Source organism: Psittacula echo (genome assembly GCF_963264785.1).
Source record: "Psittacula echo genome assembly, chromosome: 4".
NCBI lineage: Eukaryota > Metazoa > Chordata > Aves > Psittaciformes > Psittacidae > Psittacula > Psittacula echo.
The window spans coordinates 103,222,301-103,240,517 of NC_137738.1; the positions used below are offsets into that span (position 1 = coordinate 103,222,301).

The 18,217-nt window shown below is 47.3% G+C and overlaps 3 protein-coding genes across 3 annotated transcripts; 1 reads left to right on the forward strand and 2 right to left on the reverse strand.

The window, feature by feature from the left end:
- Window position 1: 1 nt before the first annotated feature.
- LOC308220150 (taste receptor type 2 member 40-like) lies at window positions 2-955 on the forward strand (the record flags this gene model as incomplete). Its single annotated transcript, XM_080615938.1, has 1 exon — window positions 2-955. The coding sequence occupies one exon, from the start codon at window positions 2-4 to the stop codon at window positions 953-955; it is 954 nt and encodes a 317-aa protein (XP_080472064.1).
- Window positions 956-4,692: 3,737 nt separating this feature from the next.
- On the reverse strand, window positions 4,693-9,308 carry ANKRD66 (ankyrin repeat domain 66; the record flags this gene model as incomplete). Its single annotated transcript, XM_080616965.1, has 3 exons — window positions 4,693-4,873; window positions 7,590-7,818; window positions 9,170-9,308. 3 exons carry the CDS (start codon window positions 9,306-9,308, stop codon window positions 4,693-4,695), a joined length of 549 nt encoding a protein of 182 aa, XP_080473091.1.
- Window positions 9,309-16,769: 7,461 nt separating this feature from the next.
- On the reverse strand, window positions 16,770-18,176 carry IMP3 (IMP U3 small nucleolar ribonucleoprotein 3; the record flags this gene model as incomplete). Its single annotated transcript, XM_080616031.1, has 1 exon — window positions 16,770-18,176. One exon carries the CDS (start codon window positions 18,174-18,176, stop codon window positions 17,619-17,621), a length of 558 nt encoding a protein of 185 aa, XP_080472157.1. The 3' UTR covers window positions 16,770-17,618.
- Window positions 18,177-18,217: the final 41 nt, after the last annotated feature.

Consider the following 18,217-nt stretch of genomic DNA (forward strand, 5'->3'; position numbering starts at 1 on the left):
GATGAATATGTGCTACTCTCGAGAAGAATTTAATGTTACTTCATATGATACCCTGGTTATTGTCATCGTCACATTTCAGGCACTTGCTGGCACGTGGATAAATGCTTTCATCATTTCTGTGATTTGTATTTCTTGGGTCAAAAAGAAAAGCTTTAACTCTAATGAGAAGGTCTTGCTGTTTCTAGGATGCTCCAGGTTTGGGTATTTGATCGTCACATGGGTGTATTGCTTTCTCGCAGTAATTTATCCCACATACTTTTATGTTCACCCCATACCCCAAGTAATTGTAGCTGTTCAAAGCTTTTTAAGTTCTTCCAGCTTGTGGGTTTCTGCCTGTCTGTGTGTTTTTTATTGTGTAAAAGTTGCAAATTTCAGGCACTCCTTCTTCCTCTACCTGAAAGTGAAAATTGACAGGATTGTGCCATGGCTGTTGCTGAGTTCAGTGCTTTTATCTCTGATCATCTGCATCACCATCTACTACGTCTCTGACAAGGCAAACTGCAGCCACCCCAACTCCACCGCCCTAGAAAACTTCTGGAAAATGGATGTCAGAATGAGTGAAGAATTTTTTCCTGTTTTTCTTATCAACGGCTTTGGATTTGCCACTGCATCCATGGCAGTCATCTTTTCTGTCCTACTCATCTTTTCTCTCTGGAAACAAAAACGCAAGATGCAGGTCAACTCAATGAAGGAGCTCAACATGGATGCCTATATTAAAGCCATAAAATCTATTCTGTCCATCTTCATCATTTACAGCCTTAATTTTATATGTTTGATCTTGACACTGATTTATGCCACAAAGAAGGAAAATACTGTGTCATTTCTCATTTTCATATTCCAGTATGCTTTTCCGTCTCTTCATTCCCTTACTCTGATTTTCAGCAATCCCAAACTGGAAAATGCACTGCTAAGGACTCTGCAAGTGTCCACTAAGTGCAAGGTTTGCAAGAAGTAAGAACTGCAATAAAAGCTGAAGCCCATTAAAAATGTCAATATTTTGTTACAAAACCCAAGTAATTTAATCTCTAATGCAACTCTCCAGTCAGTGTAGATGACACAGATGTTCTATCTTCACTAAGTTAAGAAAGCTTCATTACAATTCTTTCAATTATTCTGAGTTAAATAAATTACTATTATCATTTATACAATTCTTTGTGTTAAATTATTGTCAATAACAAAGTAAATCAGACCTGGTACATGGGCTAGATGCAAAAGCAGAATAACACTACTGCAAACCTCCTAAAAATTTGGTATCTGCTGATTGAAACTACTGAACTAAACATGTTTATATCTATTTGTTGTTTTACATTTATTTCTGCTTTCACTGTCTGTAATATGAGCAGTATCACTATCTTGCGTTGGTTTATAACACAAGTGTGAATATGTTGATCACTATTACTCACCAGAGGTACTAACTGGCTTTAGCAATGCAGAAATGGCCTCAGGGTGGACAGGTGGGGTGAAAAGCTCCTGTACCACACCAGCCTTATGTGTCCTCTCTCTGCCCCACTTCATGTGAAAACATGATTTCCCCTGCCCTGTGTGACTGCGCTCCTGCTCTGATTTTTCTTTCTCATGACATCTGCTGTTACCAATGGACTCTGGAGCAGTAAAGCACCGAGGACAGTGGGTTTTGTGCAAGGTGTGATCTGGGATGAAGTCAAGCTTTCTTCTTGCAGTGACCCACTGCAGTTGTACACAGTGTTTGTGCCACGTGCTGGCAGCTGTGGGGTCCATGGGAGCCTCTCTGAGGCAAGGTCAAGGCTGCCCCATGCCAGGGAAAGCCAGTTCCATACAGTTCCAATGGACCCACCACAGGAGATCATAGGGCAGCCCATCAGCGGTGCTGGTGGTGCCTCTGGGAAAATATCTTTAAGAAGAGGAAAATCACTGCCCAGCAGTGAGGAGTGAGGAAAATGGTGAGAAACAGTCCTGCAGCGAACAAGGTCAGAGAAGGAATGGGAGGAGGTGCTCCAGGCGCTGGAGCAGAGATTCCCCTGCACCACATGGAAGTCCACGGTGGAGCAGATATCCTCCTGCAGCCCATGGAGGACCCCATGCTGGAGCAGAGGGATGCCCCTAAGGACTGAAACCTGTAGGGAGCCCACACCGGAGCAGGCTTATCCTGAAGGACTGCAGCCCATGGGAGGGATCCATGCTGGGACAAGGGAAGAGCTTGAGGAGGAAGAAATGGAAAAGACAATAAATTATGGACTGACCGCAACTCCCACTCCCCATTCCCCTGCACTGCTTGAGGGAAGGAGGTAGAGAAGCTGGGAATGAAGGAGTGAGGCTGAGAAGAGGGGGTGGAAGTCATGTGTTTTGGTTTTGTCTTTGTTCTTCATCATCCTACTTTTATTTTCAATTGGCAATAAATGAAACTGATTTTTCCTAAGTCAAGTTTGTTTTGCTCGTGATGGCAAATGGTGAGTGATCTCCCTGTCTTCATCTTGACCCATGAGCTTTTTCACCCGTGAGCAAAAGACCATTCCCTTCCCTCTTCCTCTCTATCCCCACAAAAATGAAAGGGGAAGAGCTTAAAAGGAAAGTACAAGGAGCTGTTTTCAAATCATCAGCTTTCACTCTTCTCTGGCTTTTCCTGCAATAGTAAAGCAAAAAAACCCCAAAAAACAAACAAACAAAAAAAACCCAAGAAAAAATTACATTTGTGTTGTTCTGTAATAAAGAAGAGTTCAAAGGGTTTGATTCATCTGATCAGACACTCAGAGGACACTGCCTTTAGCTGTTTGCCTTTAGCTGTAATTGCGCTTTTTAGATCAGATGCCAAACTTTACAGAGTCCCACTTTGACAGCAGGAGACACCACACCACTCAACCTGTTGAGACACTCTGTGTCCAGACAGAGGCAGATCTTAAACACCTCATCCAGACGCACGTCTGCAGCTTGAACTACCACACCTCCCTTCTTTCCCTCTGTTCTCATGCAGTTGATCGTTTAATGTGACGGTCCCAATCACAAGACTATCTTACTCCCTACAACCCATGCAACATCATCCCTCAAAACTTCACATGCCACAAAACTCAGCACAGAAAACCAACATCTTGCAGATATTATCGCACAAAAAGAATGCAGCCCAATTAAGCCATGATGAAGATACCTTCTTCCACCTCCATAAACCCCTCGTGAACATGATGCACAATGCAGCATCACCCTCCAGTTTCCAGCATCCAGCCCCACCCAGCTGGCACTGGAGGAGACAGGTTATGAAACAGCACAGCAGCAGTGCACAGCCCGTATGCTAAAGGTGCTCTCTGGAGAGATGCAGTGATGTGCCCAGCTGCAGGGAAAGTGTTTCTCAACTACAGGACACTTCACCAGCTGGCCTCAGGGCTAGAAACAGCCCAGTTTAGTTTATCAGTGTGGCAACAGGTACTCTGTCCAACACGTGTCTCTACTTGCACTGTCACCAATTCAACAGTCAGGCCAACTGTGAATGGAGTTGATGTCTCACATGGCTTGGAAATTACAAATCATAGAATCATCGAATAGTTAGGGTTGGAAAGGACCTTAAGATCAAGACAAAGCTGGGAGCTTGACTCTTTTTCCCAGTAGCCTTCTTGACTCATCTGGGATGCCTAAGGTACCTGAAACATCTGCATGGGGTTGGGAGCTACAGCACAAGATCTTCTGTAGACCTGCAGGGTCAGTCTGGGTATTTGAGAGCATCTCTCGTGGCTTAGACACCTCTGTGTGGACGGCTGAATTAATCCCCGGAAATCTAGAAGAGGGAGATGGCTCACAGCGCTGTTGGTTACAACTGCAGTGCTCAAGTGCTGTGCGAAGGACACCTGTAACCAAGGCACTCCAGAAGCACAAGGTTTGGGCAGTGGAAGGGAAGCAGATGGGGAAGGGAGGCGGATACACAAAAGCAGGTGAAGCAGACACATAAAAGATGTCAGAAGTCAATACAAATGGCTGCTCACTGCTGGCATGGAATGGAAAACTGCTTTGGGTCAAATCCAAACTCTTTATAATTGAGAAGTGAAACAGTTAAAAATTATTTTCCCATGAAGAGTGTTGAAGTGCAGAGGGACAGCTCAGGACCAGCTTCACAGCATTCCTATGAGCACAGACATAAAAATGGCTGGGGACACTGCTAAAAATAAGGCAGTGCTCTAACTGTGTTGGCAGCCACACATGCCTGAAAGAAGCAGTGAGAGTAAAAGGTCAACATCAGCACCTCCCCTTCAGCCAGAAGAAACAACTACACCCCACTCTCAAAGTGAGAGGCACCACCAGAGGCTACAAGCCCCTACAGAGTCTCCTGGTGACTCAGGATGACAGCAAATAAGCAAAGGCCATGGATATCAGCAGAGTGAGCAGAACAGTCCCAGGTGCTTTCATTAATCAGTTAGGAGCAAAACCATTTCCCTCTCGGACAATATAAGAAACTGCTGTCATTTCTGTAAATTTATACATTTCAGTGAATTCGAGTATAAGTGTATTTAAACATCCGCTGCAGTTTTCTAAGATCTGACACATACAGACACACAAAGAGGCACTTGTACATGCTCACTATGAACATAAGTATTTACAGTACATCACAGGGATGCATCCTTGTGGCCATCTGCTTCTGTTCATCCATATTTCACCCTGGAGGTGCACCTGAGGCCTGTCAGGGTCTTTGCTCTGCACTGCAAGTTGTCAGTGGCACCAAATAGGCAGGGCACACTACTGCTTCCCCCTTCTTTTTGGACTTTTCTTCTGCGCAAAGGATGTATAGTTCTTCCAAGAACATGGTGGGTTTCTCTTAAGTTCTTCTTTCTTGAATTCCCAGTCTTCATCAACCTGGTCTAATGGGATTCCTTTCGTTGCGGCTGTCCTGCGATAGTTTCTGCTCTCCACCTCCGCTCTGGAGAAGAAAGCAAGAGAGCATCTTCAATGCAATACTGGGCGAAGCACAGTCACACCACCACTCATAAGCAGCCCATCTACATCGTGTATTGGTATGTTCGCAACACTGTTGCCAGCAATACATAAGAAAACACTGAGGTTCATCCCAAATCTAACAGCATTCATCACCCCATGCAACCAGGTATTTACTCACTGAGAGTTGGGCTGAAGTGGGAAACCTTTGGTAAGGATCAAAGATTGGACTTTCACCATCGGAATCATAATTTTAGCCATCAAAGGTCTCAAAGACTGGTCTTGTGAATGTCTGTGGTTTTAAATAGGCTTAACCACATTTACTGCAACTGTACATGGTATATTAACTCACTGCAACATTTCCAATTTCTTTTATTTTTTTTGTACTGCTCATTCATAAGTACTAGAGACTCTTAATGCCAAATGACAAGTACATCTATCTTTCACTTCCAAGTCATACAACATAGAATCGTTGAATGGTTTGGGTCAGAAGGGACCTTTGAAGGTCATGTCAACCACCAAGATTTAAGTCACTAGTTCTCTTTCACTGGGCACTCTTAAGTGTAAATCTTGTCCAAAAGAAGACAAACCCTTTCCTCCTACTGCAGAGGACTGATTTTTGTAGGTACTCAGTGTTCATGAAGGTCTGTCAGAAATATCACTAGATATCAGGAAAAATCCTTTTCTCTGTAATACAGCAGCTCTGTCACATCAGTGCAATGCTGTTCTGGCTGAAAGCAAGGAGCAAAGCCAATGGCTCCACAGAGATGCACTGTCTTACTCTCTCTATATACACAAATGCTTGAGAAAGATGGGCAATGCCCCATTCTCTGACAGTGTTTAAGAGGCATTTGGACAATGCTCTTAATACATGCTTTAACTTTTGGTCATCCATGAAGTGGTCAGGCAGTTGGACTAGATGATCATTGCAGGCCCCTTCCAGCTGAACTATTCTATCCTATTGTATTATATTCTGTTGTATTCTCTTCTCTTCTGTTCTAAAGTATCTGCTACCAAGTGCAAGAAACCTCTTTCTGGGCACTTTTTATATATGTATTTTGTGTACACACACACACACACACACACACACACACACACACATTATGAATGTATATATGCCCTGGGCTTAGAATAGCTGGAGCCTTTGGCACATTCAACACTCAGCACTTCGCAGACAGCTGGTGGCAGGCACAGGCAGCGTCTCTGTGACAGCTTGGCCCCATCCTCAGCAGCTCTCACAGCATCCAGGGCAAAGCCCTTCTCATGCAAAAAAAACCTGATGCAAATCATGTGTTTGTTATCCAGAATCAGCCGTGTTTTGAAGGCTGTTTCCTGTCCTTTGCATGCCCATGCAAACCTCCGTGAGTGGCAGATACTCTGTAGCAGAATACTATTAATATTTGCATGTTAATAATATTTACATGTCAATACATGTAATATTTCCATGTTGATGTGCAGCTGGCACACCTGCGGTCAGAGACGCAGTGTGCAAGGATCATGGTGGTGCTAGATGGGGCTGAACTGGGGTTTAGGAAGGATTTGAATGCTCAGAGCCCTGTTATAATACACATGTCTGCATTTGGCACAGACCCTCAGATTTTAAAAAAATTGCCTTTTCTCTCTTTTTGCATGAGAGGCAAATATCCAAAAGCTCTGTAACAAAATACCCCTCATATTTACATACCGATAACATGCACACCATGAGCGGAGGGCAGACCTACTCTGTGCTGCACAGTATTAGTGTGGAGACACACACTTCATTTTCTGCCTGCAGTGCCCATCAGTATTGCCCAGCTCCCGTCGGAGCCACAGAGTGCTGCCTGACCATGGCCATCACCTCTGGGACGTTCTGCACAACTGAAAGAGCATAACTGTGATTATACTACAAATGTCAGTAATTCATCCTGATTAACTCCAAGTTTGCTGACGTGAGGATGCAAAACTGCTGCATGAGGGTGAAGGTGTTCACTATGGTTGTAAATTATAGTGGTCTGATTTAAAAAAAGGGCTTCTGAGCCCCAGTGATAACTCTTGGCTGCCCACAGGCTGTGTTATGGCTGTGAGGTGATCTCACAGCCTTCAAGTGTCTTATACAATGTCCTAGGCATGGGCACTCAAAGCATCTTCCCAGTTGTTAAACTGTTCCAGCCATGCTCCTAGATGAGTCATGCAGCAACAGGGCAAGTGAGGCCAGCATGTGGGTCTGAGAGACAAGTTTTCCACCTCAGTCAGCCACCTCAGAAACCCCTCCATCAGCTACATGAGTCATAGAATCATAGAATCCCAGCAAGGTTTGAGTCAGAAGGGACATTAAAGCTCATCCAGTTCCAACCCCCTGCCACAGGCAGGGACACCTTCCACTAGACCAGGCTGCTCCAAGCCCCGGCCAGCCTGATCTTGAACACTGCCAGGGATGGGGCAGCCACAGCTTCTCTGGGCAACCTGTGCCAGAGCCTCACCACCTGCACAGGGAAGAACTTCTTCCACATAGTAAGTACTAGAGTGAACCTTGCCACTGAGCTTTAAGTCACACTTTCACAAGTTAATATTAAACCCACTTTTGCTAATACCTGTGGCGGTGATTCTTTGAGCGACCCTAAGCCACTCATTTGTGACCTACAGGTGTAGTCATCAGGATCCTCAATGAGGATTTGTGACAAGCCCCATCAGCTGCTGCAGCAGCACTGGCCATGGCTACTCACCTTTCTAAGAACCTGGAGCAGTCTTGGTGACCGTAGATTTCCGCAAGCCTCTTGGGAGTGTCACCAAAGAGGTCGGCCGCATCCATGGCAGCGTGCAGGGAATGAAGGGTGCGAAGCACACCCAGCCTGCCTGCCTCAGCAGCAAAGTGAGCTGCAGTCCAGCCCACCTCAGTCCGCAGGCAATGCCGGGCGCCGTGATCCACGAGGAGCTTGACCAGCTCCGACTGCCCTTGCGTTGGACAGCAAAACAGGGAGAGAAGATGCACATGCATTAGACCTTATACCTTCAGGATGCTGAAGACGGTCACACGCAGCTGATCATAATACCTTCACCATGCAATGATGGATTTTACTCATGACCTGGCCATGATTTATCAAATAAATGATACTCATTAGAAAATGCTGATTTTTTCCCCCCAAACTAGACTGCTTCCAGAAGAATTCTGCAACAAGTCAACAATACAATAAAAAAGATTTCTATTAATTTCTGAACAGCACACCTCAATTAGTCATGGACCGTCTGGCTACTGACTATTTCATTGCTTCGTTTTGAGTTTTAGTTCAATGCAAACTAAAATTTAAACATTAAAAAAATGAAAAATCTGTGAATATCTTTACTAAAACAAAGGTTTGTTTGAAAGGAGATAGAGGAATTACTTGTTCTCATTCACCTTCACATTTTTCTAACTTGTGGAATTGCTTAAAGAAGAAAAAGAGTTATTTCTACCCAGCTTCACACTGCCTTGACTGAACTAGATTGCTCCAATGGCACCGAAGCCATGCCAGTCTCCCATCATCATTTTCTTAAATAGCTCAGTTCCCTTTGCTGATGCTCAAACAAGTAATAATTCACCAGGGCAAAAGTAAAACATGGTGTCAAATGAAAACCAGCAAATCACATACTTGATTTCTGAGCAGAGACAGACACCATGATGTGAGGTCCCAACATGGAACAAATGCCTTAGCATGGAGGAGGACACTGTGTACAATTACACATTATATATTGTTGCATTCATCTCTTTTTTGGGCTGCAAAGGCATATTTGACTTTAACAGACACTTCTGACAGTGAAAGACCAAATGGGAGCTGCAAACAATTCTGGTCCTGTGTTGTTCATTCAACCAGGTGGGATAAAGGGAGGGCAATGTAAAACAGACTGTAATTATTTTGTTCTATTGGGTTTGATAAACACCTGGTACAAATACAATGGGTTTGACTTTCTGCTCACTCAGGCAGATGTACATGAGAAATCACTCCTCTGCACTGTATGAAGCCACCTCCTTGAAAAGTAATGTGGGGGACAAGCAGACATGCTATATGCACGTATCATGTAAGCTAAATTTTCACATGATGGAAAAAGCCCTAAAAAAACACTTTGATGGCCATCCCATAAATTATTTTGGAGGCAAATTTCCCATTTAAATTTTTATTTTCCTTTTTCTCGCTTATTAAAGGCAGAATGACCAGATACAAGCTGCAACTAACACCAGCATTAACTGCCATCATAGTGAGATGTAATTACAATCAGCATCACCTATGATGCCAGTTTGCAGAGGTAACAAAGCAAGGGGTACCCTTACCTTTTGCAGCAGCCCAGTGCAGCGGGGTCCTGTCGTGCCAGTCCGCATCCTTGTGATTCGGGTCGCAGCGCCCTGTCCTCAAAATCTCATCCACCAGGTCGTAGTCCCCCACAGCCACAGCTTCGTGGAGCTCTGTCATGCTGCACACTTCAGAAAGGTGCCTGGTAAAAGAGTGATGGTTGATTAGTGGGTGTTCACTGATGTATCGGCTCCTCTCAAGAGTAATTTTAACAGATCAAGCAGCATCTATATTAAAAATGAGACACGCACTGTGAGAAACCAGGATTTATCCAAAAATAAGGAAAAAGGGATGAGTGGGGAAAACGGAAAACAGTTTATCCAGACTAGTGATCACAGACTGACAGTTATGTTTGGTTTGTAGTCACGGAAATCTGGAGCAAAGTGCAGCCCTTTATACAAAGGACTTCTACATAAAACCACGTTGCATTTCTCAAGGATGTTGCTAACAAACAGCCAGCTCAGGCCAAACATTTGCTATGGGGTCTGTTAGTACTCAGTACCATAGAAACTGGCTCCTCCCTTGCCAGAGCTGCAGATCCATTATTGGTGGTACTTCATTGCAATGAAAGAAATGTCAGTGAAGGTATCTCATGATGTTCTTTGGTGCAAATAATCAAGCTATGACATGTTGCTTCGATATCCCATCTCCATAGCCTTGCTTTGTGTTTTGCATTGTATTTACTCCATGGAGTAATTTTCACAGATTGAATAGAGTGTGATTTCTCCACTGAGCATGTTGGAAAGGACCAACATGGGAGCTTGCAGAGGCTGATGTGAGGGAAGGTTTGCAATCCTGGGGTCTACATCCTGGGAGCCAGAGGTGGATGGGGCCATTTCCCTGTTCCTAACTCCCACAAACATCCCAACCACATCCCAAATCCAGGCTGGAGGGACACACAACCATCCCTACCCTGCTTTCTTGTAAGAAAAGGATGAGATTAAAAAGGTCAGAGGGAATCACCAAGCAGGTCCCCTTAGGTGGTTAGACTGTGTAGCCCAGATACAAGACAAAGACCCATACATGACATTTACTGAGTTTAACTCCTGCATATCAGGGAATATCTGAATATTGAAAGATATAATAAATTTTGGAGCTCCTCGTTGGGCTACCAAAGTATAATTGGCTTTGGCATGTCTCTGTTGCTTTAACCACTTACGCACTGTCTCCTCCTCATTGTCTCACACTAACCTTGAAGAACCTGTCGCTTTAGATTAAATAAAGGTCTTCAGAGTTGTTTTTCAAGACCTTTCGTCAGCATTAAATCTATCTTGAAAATGTTATGCTTTAATGCATCCAGTCCATCACCGAAATGAATGCTGGACAAAAGTGCAGGAAAAATAGCAATAATCTTGGACCTTTTTATGCCACTTTCTTGTTCTTTTTCAAGGAATTGCCAACAAAATTCATAGTATAAATATATAACTTAAATTTCAAGCACCTTTGTGATCTGCTAGCTTCAGTTTATATCCACACGTGTATATGCAAAGGGGAAGAAGAGAAACCAACAATCCCACCCCCAGAGCTCACCCACTCTCCAAGGATGCAGCTTCATAAGACAAACTTTACCTCCTGTCCCTCCCCTGCTGCCTCCCTTTAGTGGCCTTGAAGCTCAGATGGCTGTTTCATCATCTGGATCAACCTGTTGCTCTTTCGGAAAACTGATGTTTTATTTTTGGTGCTGGTTTGGGAGTTAATTCCCTAAACTCGGTGTTATCGAGGGGCAAACGCCAGGGCTGCGTAAAGGAGTAGGGGAGCAGGTGCAGATCCGACCAACCGGTAGGGACCTGCACTTGATCCATCTTAAACTGCTCAAGTTGACCCAAAAGTGAGATTGTTTTCCCTAAAGTGTTGTTATCCCCTTTTCACGAGGCCAGAGGAAAAGATCTGGATGTTTATGGAGGTACCTTGATCCAAGGGGTAGTGCTCTCTCCCTGCTGCAGGTCCCCCCCCTCCTCACCCAAAAGCATCCCCTAAGCGTCGCAGCTCCTCTGCAGGATGTTGCAACGTGGCTGGGTGGATTTCCTCACTGGGATCCCAGTGCTTGACCAGACACTTCGGCAGCACCAGGGGAAAGCCAGGAAAGCTCACAGCCGCATGCCAGCAATCCCATGCATAAACCCGTCACTGCCGTGCAAAGGCACAGCCCAGCGCCCAAGCAGCAGCGGGGTCCTGTGCGGCGCGCAGTGATTTTCGGGGATGGCTCCATGCCAGACGCTCTTCCAGGCCCAGCGACGGTCTCTCCCAGGAAGATTGTCTCATCTGAACACTAAGGCAAAGTTTGGTCCCTCCCCTTCAGGGAGAGCCCGGCCGCCAGTCTGCCCGCGAGAGAGACGTCCTCCTGCGGGGGCAGCCGCCTCTCGCCGGGCTCCGGAGGGACGACGGTGGCCGACTGGTCCGTCCCGCTCCTCCAGCCAGCGGGACGGGAGCGCAGGGCAGCTGGGACACTGCACGCCAGGTATGTGGAGTGCGAGGCACTGCTACAGAGGGAAGAAGGGTCCGGGGATAGCATGGGGAGGAGCAACCGTGGTGCAAAAGGGATTTTAAGGAGCTCGGTAGTTTCTGTGCAGTCCCCGGCACAGCTTGCCAGTGCTCCTGCTCCCTGGCTTCAGCCTGCTCCTCCCAAAGCCTGTCCCAAATCCTCACCGCCTCAAGCTTCTCCACTTCCTCCCAGCCCCTTATCCGACCCCAAATCCCTGTGTGTCCCTGCAGAGGGGTCAGGTTTGCTCTGGGTGAGCTGCATGGGGGGGGTCATGGTGGACATGCCCCTTCCTGCTGTGTGTACAGCCAGTGTTCAGAGGAAAGGTGAATGGACTTTTCCTGCAGGAAAGTAGCCCACCTCCTGACATGGACATGCCCAGCGTGGGGATGAGAAGCAGCAGTCCCAGCCTGCACCAAGGGAAACTCAGACTAGATGGAAGGGGGAAAAATAAATCACAGCAAGGGTGATTAACCTCTGCTTCATGTGTCCAACACTGAGACATGCAAAACCGAGGCAGCCCTATATATACCCTGCTTCGAGCCGGGCTTTGGACTACGTGACCTCCAATGGTCCTTCCCAACCTAAATTCTTCTGGGAGGCTGCAAGGGACACAGAGCATGAGGTTGTGGATGCTCTGCATTATGGCATTCATCTCCCCCAGACCCAGCATCTGCAAGGTGGGACCCTGCACCCTGGCTGCTGTTGGAGCTGGCAGGTAGAGAGATGGTGAGTTTAGGATGTGGTTTCCCCTGGTGTACTTTAAGCCCAATGAGCTCAGCTACAGGTGACAAGGTGGTGGACTGTAACGTTAACAGAGCCTGCCTGTACTTTAGTCTGTGACACAACCACCTCCAGGAGCAGTAGTTAGTGGCTCTTCAGGGCAGGAACCAAGGGTGGCAAAGCCATCTGGGCTTGTACTTCCCAGCCCTGCTGACATGATGTACAGCAGCTGAGAAGCTGTTGTGACTTGCTACTGGGGGCACGCAGGGTCCTCTAATGGGTGGATCTAGGCAGAAACAGGAGATGCTCAGATCTCCATCTCTGGAGGTTGTTAGTGGTTTGCCTCCCCTTTTGCTCTCCCTGCTGGAAGTGAAACAATTAATGTCTTCAAAATCAGATAATATAAGGGGGGAAGGGACCTATCTGCAGTGGAGTCGTGCTTGGGGAAGTGAGAGTGGTCATTCCTGCTGAAGGAGGTACACTTGAATTTAGCCCTTGGATCCAGAAGCCCCAGCGTGTGGGAAGACTGAACGCAAGGTGCCTCCTCCCGCTGATTCCAAAGCTGCTGCTTGCTACTTCCACCCGAAGTCCCCATGTCCCCCCCCCATTTCCCAGCCACGCAGCAGACAGGTTTTCCACCACCCAGGTGCTGCTGCAGGCCCAAACCAGCAGGCAAAGGGTGAGAAGAGTTGCTTCAGTGACTAAAATGAGGCAGCTAAGAGCAGGCACCAGAACTGGGGCTTTAAGGTAAATGCTGTCATAACTCTTATGAATGCTTTTCCCCCCAGACCTAGTGAATATTGAAATGTTTTGATGTCTGGGGTAGGGACTACAGTGATCCCATGCCCCAGTGGTGAGAAATTGCTCTGGTTCAATCTGCAGTGCCAAATCAGGCAGGGAATTACTGAAGAAGGCAGTGACACATCCATCTGCTGCTCAGCATCTCACTGGGGAGTGCTACTGAGATGAGCACATGGAGACATGGCTGGAAGGACCTGGCCTAACCTGGGATATAGGAGCATCACCTGAAAGGCTGGGAATCACCCAGCTTCACCTTTGCTTCTGTGTCTCCATTTTTCATCCTGAGAAACCATGTACCCTCCTTCCCCAGCCTAACGTGCCATCTGTGCTCATGGTGATGCGCTGTCACTGAACTACTGAGGTCAGCACCGCCCCTGCACTAAGCCACACCAAGATGTTAAGAATCATGGAATCACAGAATAGTTTGGTTTGGAAGAGACCTTAAAGCTCATGCAGTTCCAACCCCCCTGACACAGGCAGGGACACCTTCCACTAGAGAGGTTGCTCCATGCCCCGTCCAACCTGGCCTTGAACATTTGTTGGATGGAAGCAGCCTTTAAAAAGTGCTGTGTGCTTGTTTACTGGAAAAAGAGAAGTGTCTCACATTTGCATCTCAGTGACAGCCTCAGCCGTTTGCACTCCGCAACACAAAAGGCTCAGTATGAAGAGCTCTCTCTTTCTGCTCCCCCACATTGGCCAGGCTCCGCTCCCCTGCTTTCAAAGCCTTCAAATAAAGGACAAGCCAAGGTCAGGGGAAAACAAAGAGGAAAAAAAGTAAAACAAGGAGGGAAAAACCCCTCTAAAACTGTAGGCGCTGGTAAAACCTCCCCTGCTGCTGCCCACTGTCCAAGTGAGAGCTCCTGCATAGCAACTGCTCCCTGTTTGCTCTTGCACTGCTCAGACCCCGCTGCAGCTTCGTCCTCCCTTGCTGGAGAAGCTGGCACCTCTCCATCCCCCAGCTGCTGGGATGGATACTTACAGAGGTGGCAAAGATGAGGTTTTTTCAGGCACAGGGAGAGGTCACTTCAACACCAGCACCCCCATTCTCTGTTCTCCTCCACCAGTAACTCCCCACAGGCTGCATGGAGATGCTGAGCAGCCTGAGGAATGGCAAACGCAGTGGGGAAGGTGCCAGGAAGAAGCACAGTGATACCCACAACCCTGTCCTGCTGCTCTCGTGTGCCTAAGCTCTCCCACTGCAAGCCCCCAAAGTGCTGGAGAGGAGAGTTTGCAGGATCTGGCCCCCAAAAGCACAATGCCAGACTGCCTCCTCGTGCCAGCTTACACAGACCCAGGGAAGCCACTGCCAATTTATGCCAACATTGGATCCAGCCTTGGAATTTAAGTGCCCAGAAAGGCTGTTGGAGCTGGTTCCTGTGCCCTTCCAATCCCCAGCTCCAGAGCTGCTGCAGGAACTGCCTGATGACAGCCACAGCATGTTGGCTCTGGCAAACAAACTCAAACCCATGAACTACAGGCCAAAACTACCATTACACATGAGGAAGCCATCATCTGCCTAACAGCATTCATAAGCACCAATGTGGGCACGCTGCTGTCAGATGCAACTTCAGCTTCCATTTTCACGCTGAGACAACACCCTGTTAACACACTTGGAAGTGGATCCAGTATTGTCCAGGGCATGCATGGACTCCAGTTGTTAAAAACCTAGGAGCAGGACACTCATCTCAAGACATCACCTATTGTACAACCAGCTGGGTTGCAGGATACCAGGCTTAAGACGTACACAGACTGGGGTAAAGGTTGGACTTGGTGATTTTGAAGGTCTTTTCCAATCTGGCTGATTCTGTGATTCTATGATAAACACACAGCATAACAGTCTATGATAAACAGCCTGATGCATTTCTTAAGTAAGAAAGTAAGAATTTGATTTCTAGTACTGCAGGAGGAGAGCTGGCATGATGGATGCTGTTATCTCACAGTATCGGTAAGAAAATCAATTCTCAGCACTTAATTTAACAGCTATAGGGTTTTGGGTTGTTTCTTTTCTGCTACAGGTGCTGGAGGCACATAAATGATGACAAGTTGAGTTAGCACAAAAAGAATAGGCTTATGGTGTAAACTACAGAGGCTAACAGGATGCAGGTTCAACATTTCTTTTTCTGCTGTTCCTTTCAGAGGTAGACAAACTGGGCAGAGCAGCACTTTAGCATATGAGTAGTAAAATGCCCTGTATAGGGCATGTTGCTGTGCTGTTATTTAATTCTAAAGGGGGCCTACAAGAATGCTGGAAAGGGACTTTTTACAAAGTGACAGGACAAGGGGGGATGGCTTTAAACTGAAAGAGGGGAGATTTAGATTAGGTATTAGGACGAAGTTCTTCACTATGAGACCCATGAGACACTGGCACAGGTTGCCCAGGGAAGCTGTGGCTGCCCCATCCCTGGCAGTGTTCAAGGTCAGGTTGGACAGGGCTCGGAGCAACCTGCCCTAGTGGAAGGTGTCCCTGCCTGTGGCAGGGGGTTGGAACTGGATGATCTTGAAGGTTCCTTCCAACCCAAACCATTCTGTGATTCTGATCCCCCCAAAAGAGTAAAGCGGAGCAAATACACCATTTTTACCTGCACCTGAATTAGGCACCTTTTGGATTTCACAAGAAATTACATTGGTCTAGACTAAGGAAAGTCACGCTCCAGGTACAAAACATCTTTTCAATTTGCATTTCTTACCATAAGCAAGGTGCATGCCCCAAGAAAAATGCTAAGGTATTACAGGTGATATTTTACTGAAATTCAAGTATAAACAGGAGTAGGTCGAAAGATAAGCAATGGAGTTTTCCCACCTCTTTTTTGTCCTTTTCTTAATATCTATTAGTGCTTTAAAACTTAATGCTCTGCTTATTTGGCTTATGAGACTAGTAGGAATTTTAACTGTTTGCTTTTTAAAAAAACAGCCATAGTATTTTATAGTTTCTGGTAATTTAATGCCCCCAAACCACCCCTTTTCTGTTCAGAAAAGCCAGGCCCAGGGCGGTGGCTGCAGATGAACTCCCTCTAGAGTTCATCTCTAGCCTTCTAGACTTGGGACGGGAAGTCACAGCTCCACTCGTAAACCTACTGCCAAGTCCTTTTGTAGCCCTGGGTAGGAGAAAGAAGGCATTTCTGCCAAAAACCCCCAGTTTATAACCTAGTAATAGCCCTGTACCTATTAAAGAAACCCCAAAAGGTCTGTAGCTTTTTGACAAACAGAGCTTATTAGAATATTTAAAAATGAGAAGAAACTCTCAGAGAAACTACATCATAAAACAGCACACACATTTCTTCAGTTACTTGTAACAGCTGTTCTATGTTTGGTTTTGTGCTCTTTATTTCAAAGGGGAATAAACTTCCCAACAGCCCCACAAGGCCTGAGGCTCCCCTTAGGTACCGTTTCGCTTCTGTGCTAAATGCAAAAGTTCCCCCCAGATTTGCAGTTCTAGTTAGGGCAGCTTTTGCCCAGATGCCTCTCCAGTTAGATCTGGCTCCATAAATGATGCCTAATTGTCAGCTGGAACCCTGTACAGCAAAGATGCTGAACCCAGAGCATCAAACTTCCCTTTACAATTTCACATGAAAATGAAGTCAGCTTTTTTTATTGTTTGTATTTTTAATTCCATTTTTGGCTAAAACTTTTATCACAGTTCCAGAAATGCAGTACTCGGCCTCCCTGTTTACTGCTGACGCCACACAATCTCTGCCTTTCCCCCATATACGCATTCCCTGGTATTAAGAGGAAACCCAGGAGCAGCTCCCCCAGTCACTGAGCCAGCTGCAGGAGGAACTGGCAGGGCCATCTCTTCAAAGAGCAGCAGCAAAGCTGTCAAGCTCAGTCTTAAACTCAGTCCTCAGCTGCGCTTAAGCCCTCTTCCAAATGATGTTAGTAGCGGTCAAGCATTTAAACCCAACCGCATCCTCTCCTGCCATCAGGTAAGGCTCCCTCCGAGCAGTTTCACTTTATGGGAATGTATGAAAAATTTCTTCACAGAGAGGTATTGGAAGAGGCTGCCCAGGGCAGTGGTGGAATCACTGTCCCTGGAAGTGTTCAAAAACTGTGTAGATGAGGCCCTCAATGATATGGCTTAGTGGTGGTGTTGGCAGTCCTGGGAGAATGGTTGGACCTGATGATTTTAAAGGTCTTTTCCAACCTCGTTGATTCTGTGATTCTATGGAGCTGGGCTGTCCAGTGTTTTCTCAGAGCGACAGATGTGGAACTTTCTCTATACTGCTGAATGGAGTTGCTAGGTGCAAAGGGGAGCTGGGAGCAGAGCAACACAGTACCAGTGGTAGGTTTCCTCTTTGCTCCCCTTTCAGGTATGTTGAGGGGGGCTATACATCTGATAGTGGTACCGCCGTGTGTCTTTATTGCCCATGGTGTCCTAAGGAGTGGGGCAGAGGCGTGCGGGCAGCACAGGCAGGGCAGGCACCGCATCCCTAGGCAGCCAGGTCGTAGTCGTCGCGCTCCTGGTTGTAGTCGAGCACCTTCTGCCGGAGGCGAGAGGCGTCCACCCAGGTGATGAAGTCCTCCACTGCGCGGGGGATGAGGATGGCAGGGTCAGTCACCACCTCGGGCCCCACGCGGACGTGGCCCTGCTCCACGAAGGTGACGGCGTGGCGCAGGTTCTGCGCCATCCGCAGCTTCACCAGCAGGCAGGGCAGGCGCCGCCGGCAGAACGCGGCCGCAGACAGGCTCTCGCAGACGGCCAGGGACTGCCGCCCGCTCACCAGCCCCAGCCCGTACAGCTTCTCCAGCAACGCGGCCGCGCAGCGGGAGCGGAAGGCGGCGCTGGCCGGGCCCAGGTCCCGGAGGCGCCGGGCCAAGGTGCGGACGGCGCGGGCCAGCGCCTTGTAGTGCACGTAGTCCTCCCGCCGGCCCAGCCGGTAGCGCCGCAGCGCCTTCACCTCGGCCAAGCTCCCCGCCGCTGCCTCCCAGCTCACCAGCTCCAGCCGCCGCAACAGCTTCTGCTCATGGTACTTCAGCTTCCGCACCATCTTGACGGGAACGTGCAGCCGGCAACCACCGCCCTTTCCGG